The 3,828-nt window shown below is 62.8% G+C and overlaps 1 protein-coding gene across 1 annotated transcript in view; it reads right to left on the bottom strand.

Annotated features, from left to right (window-relative positions):
* Nucleotides 1-3,816, bottom strand: part of NOTCH4 (notch receptor 4) — a 27,376-nt gene extending 23,560 nt beyond the window's left edge. Inside the window, 7 exon segments of the mRNA XM_027774134.1 lie at nucleotides 3-113; nucleotides 216-338; nucleotides 424-602; nucleotides 604-769; nucleotides 2,430-2,725; nucleotides 2,873-2,954; nucleotides 3,649-3,816. Of these exon segments, the coding sequence (XP_027629935.1) occupies nucleotides 3-113; nucleotides 216-338; nucleotides 424-602; nucleotides 604-769; nucleotides 2,430-2,725; nucleotides 2,873-2,954; nucleotides 3,649-3,706 (1,015 nt within the window). The 5' untranslated portion in view covers nucleotides 3,707-3,816.
* Between the last annotated feature and the right edge of the window lie 12 nt (nucleotides 3,817-3,828).

Here is a 3,828-nt window from a genome sequence, read left to right on the forward strand (position 1 = left end):
ACTCCCACACACGCAGTGAAAGCTGCCGGCCGCGTTCTGGCAGGTACCCCCGTTTCTGCAGCGAGGGGCACCCCGGGCCTCACACTCATCCACGTCCTCAGAGCAGTCCCAGCCTGCAGAGGTGGGAGCAGACAAGGGCTGGTGCTGGGAGTCCGGGAGAGGCAGGCCCAGAGCTGAGTATCTGGGCACTGGGCCACGACCGCGCTCCGACTCACCTGTCCAGGCCTCGGGGCAGAGGCAGGTGTAGCTGTCTAGCCCATCCAGGCAGGTGCCCCCGTTCTGACACTGGTGCCCAATACAGTTGTCTGGGTTCACCTCGCAGTCCAGGCCTGTGAAGCCTGTGGGGCCATGAGATAAGCTGGGGCGGGGGTTCAGCCTCCTAGCCCGGAGGGAGGCTGCAGGAAAGCCCCCAAGAAGACGCACCTGGAGGGCAGACGCAGCGGTGGAAGGTGGAGTTCCCCCTTGGCACCAGCTGGCAGGTGCCCCCGTGTGGACAGCCCCTGGTGGGGCAGGGTCCTGCTCGCAGCTCACAGCGCGGACCGGCCCGCCCCGTGGGGCAGAGACACTGGAAGGAGCCCAGGGTGTTGTGGCAGGGGGGGGCTGGGGCAGGGCGCGGGGTCCAGGAAGCACTCGTTGACGTCGTGTTCGCAGACGTGGCCCTCGAAGCCAGGCGGGCAGCGGCACTGGATCTGGGGGTATGTGGCCAGACACACCCCTCCATTGGTGCAGGGGTTGGCTGAGCAGAAGTCCCGAAGCTGGCACTGCTCGCCTGCGACAGAGGGCGGAGGGCAGAGGGCAGAGGGCAGAGGGCAGAGGGCAGAGGGCAGGGGGCTGTTTCGAGCAGCACATAAAGCCCAGCCCATCGGGGGTGACCCAGCTCTCGCTCTGGGTTGTCGGGGTCTGGTTCTCACATCTCCTTCCCTTGACTCTCGAGTGCTCTTTGCTCGGTCCCGTCAGCCCTTGCCTCAGTGTTGCCGTCCTTTGGAATGATTATCTGGGGCGGCCATAGTCTCTGAACTACAGTAGGGCGTGTGTCTAACGGTGGCAGAACTGCAAACGGGCCCTGCCTGGGGTCACGCGGGCCTGCGGTCCCGTCAGTGGCCACGCTTTGGGGAAAGGTGGAAAATGCCCAGTGTCTGCAGGCAGGAGGCGCGGGTTGGCACTGGCTGCACCGCAAATGGGTGTGCGCCCTTGGGTGGGTCACACCACCTCTCGGGTCCTGTTTTTCTAATCTTTTTTTAAGACCTTTCTTTTCTTTTCTCTCTTTTTTTTCCTTTTCTTTTCTTTTCTTTCTTTCTTTTTTTTTTCCAGTTTGATCAGAGAGAGACAGAGAGAGGGAAGAAGTGAGACAGCAAGTCACCAGGTCCGAGACTTGAACCGGGGTTGGCCATGTGGGAGTCCAGCGCCTTTAACCACCATGCCACTTGCCAGCCCCATTAGAACTTTTTTTCTATAGGGCGTGTATGCTCGCCTGATACAGAGAGAGACAGAACAGGAGAAATCACCCCCCAGGGGAGATGGCCACACCACAATCTCTTCTCCTCCATTCTCCTCTTGGGATCTTGGGCATGCACACGCATGCACCCGGCGTGTTTTAAGTTGCTGAGTCCAGGATTCGAACTGTGGTCGACTACATGGGAGTCCAGCCATCTGCTGGTCCCGAGACTTCCTAATCTTTGGAGAGGTGTGATGGTAGTCGAAGTGACCCGGATGATGTTAAGGAGACTCACTTTACACCCAAGTGCACCCACGGTCTGGGGGCAGCAGCGGCCGTGGGGCGGCAGTGCTGAGTTAAGCATGCACCTTCCTGAGCATTGGCCCCTTTTCCCCTCAGCAACTTAATAGAGTGTGGACCTTAGTCTCCCCGTGTGTCAGCTGACAGCCGGAGACCCAGGGGGCTTACGTGTTGCATGCGAGGTTCTGTAGTGGCAGAACTGGCATTTGGACGGGGGGCCACCCTACTTTAAGCAGTAAGCTGGCACCAAGGTTGTACCCCCCGGGATGGTCCCCCCTCCCCGCCCTCTTCTCTGGGTCAGACCCCCGCCCATCACACCTCCCACAGCTGCAGTCTTTCCAGGGCTCCTCGGCTACTGTGGGGACCCACTGCTCAGGAGAGGGCCTCGGAGAAGTTTGGGGGCCCCTGGAATGCCAGGCCATGACCCTGCAGCTGCCGGCCGAGGGAGGTTGTGGGGCCAGGAGAGTCCAGGATGCTGTACTAGGGGGACTCGTGGCGCCCTCAGTTTGGAGATGTTCCAGCATTTGGCCATCAGTGTACTGTGCTGGGGGTGTCACTCTTGGGCCAGTGGGTCACCAGGAACTGGCCTGCCAATTCTCAAGGTCTTCGTCCTCAAAGGGGTCACAGCCTCTCAGGCCACAGCCTAGCCCACTGAGTCCACCTGTCCCGTCTTGGCCCGCCCCCCAGCGCTTACCTGTCCACCCAGGCATGCAGGAGCACTGCGGGCGGCCCGAGGCCTGGACGTGGCAGCGGCCCCTCTTGGAACAGAATGAGGGAGGACAGGGGCCTTGGAGCGGAGTCTGGCACCTCTCGCCTGTGAAGCCTGGGGGGCAGGTGCAGGAGAAGCTGGGGGCCGATGGGGAGGGAGAGCCTGGGGAGGCTGTGGGGGCAGGGAGCAGGGCTCTGCAGCTGCCTCCGTTCTGGCAGAGCTGGGCACCCAGGCAGGGGTCAGGAAACTGGCAGGTCTCACCCAGGAAGCCAGGGGCGCACCTGGGCAGGAGAGAGAGAAACGCACCCATGGCCCTCTTCCCCTGCCTCTCACCTCCCCCTTCTGCGTTCTCTGTCCCCCTCGCCTCCATCTCCTCCCCTTCTCCTCTCTTCCCGGTCCTCACCCCCACCCCCGTTAGGAGCACTCACAGGCAGATCCCTTGCCCCTGAGGCAGGCCCAGGCAGGTGCCTCCGTTGGCACAGGGCTCTGAGAAATCACCGCACAGCAGCCCTAGGGACGGGGGGGAAGGATGAGAGGGGGCCGGGATTCTCTCTTCACCCAGGGACTCTGAGACCCCTGCCTCAGCCGCCCTCACGGGCTCCGAACCATCCTCTCCTCCCTCCTGCGCCCAGTCCCCACGTGGCCCCATCCCCCTTTCCTGTTTGTTCTCTGGCCGCCCAAGTCCAGCCTCAGGCTCCATCCTTCGGAAGCAAGACAACAGGATCAGGAGGGGGGCGAGGGGGTCCCGGGAGGTGAATGGCTGCCACATGGAACGGATTTCCTCCGGGAAGGGCCCAGCACTGAGCCATCCGGGGGGCGGGGACAGCTGGACCAGGAAAGGGACTTGGTGGGACCTCGACCTCCTAGGTCTCCATCTCCTGCTCTCCTCTGGTCTCTTCCCCTAGCAGGTGGGCGTTCTGTCCCCTCTTCCCCTCCTCGGTGTGGCTGCGAAAGCCTCTGCCTCTTAGCTTCAGGCCCGCTGCACCCTCCCCAAGGGAAGGCACCCTCTCGCCCGGCCCCCAGCAGTCACCACTCCTGGCACCAGGCCCAAAGCCTTGCTGTGTGACTCCCATGGCAGAGTCATCTCTCCCCATGTGGGGAGCTAGGGTGTCCTCTCAAAGCTTGGGGGCTTGGCCCTTTTACCCCACTCCGCCAGACATCTTCCCAAAGGGCCGGGTCCCCCCACCTCTCCGCTGAGCCTCACCTCTGGCCATGGCAGTGGAGAAATGCAGCAGCAGCAGCAGCAGCAGAGGGGGCTGCATTCCAGGGCCCCTGCCCAAGCGCGATCCCTTCTCCCTCTTCAGGCAGGGACCCTCGGAGCCCTCACCGAGGCGGGACCCACCGCCTCTGCTGCCACTACCCCTTCTTCCTCCTCCTTTGGCTG

Source organism: Tupaia chinensis, unplaced genomic scaffold (genome assembly GCF_000334495.1).
Source record: "Tupaia chinensis unplaced genomic scaffold, TupChi_1.0 Scaffold000403_1, whole genome shotgun sequence".
Classification (NCBI taxonomy): Eukaryota; Metazoa; Chordata; class Mammalia; order Scandentia; family Tupaiidae; genus Tupaia; species Tupaia belangeri.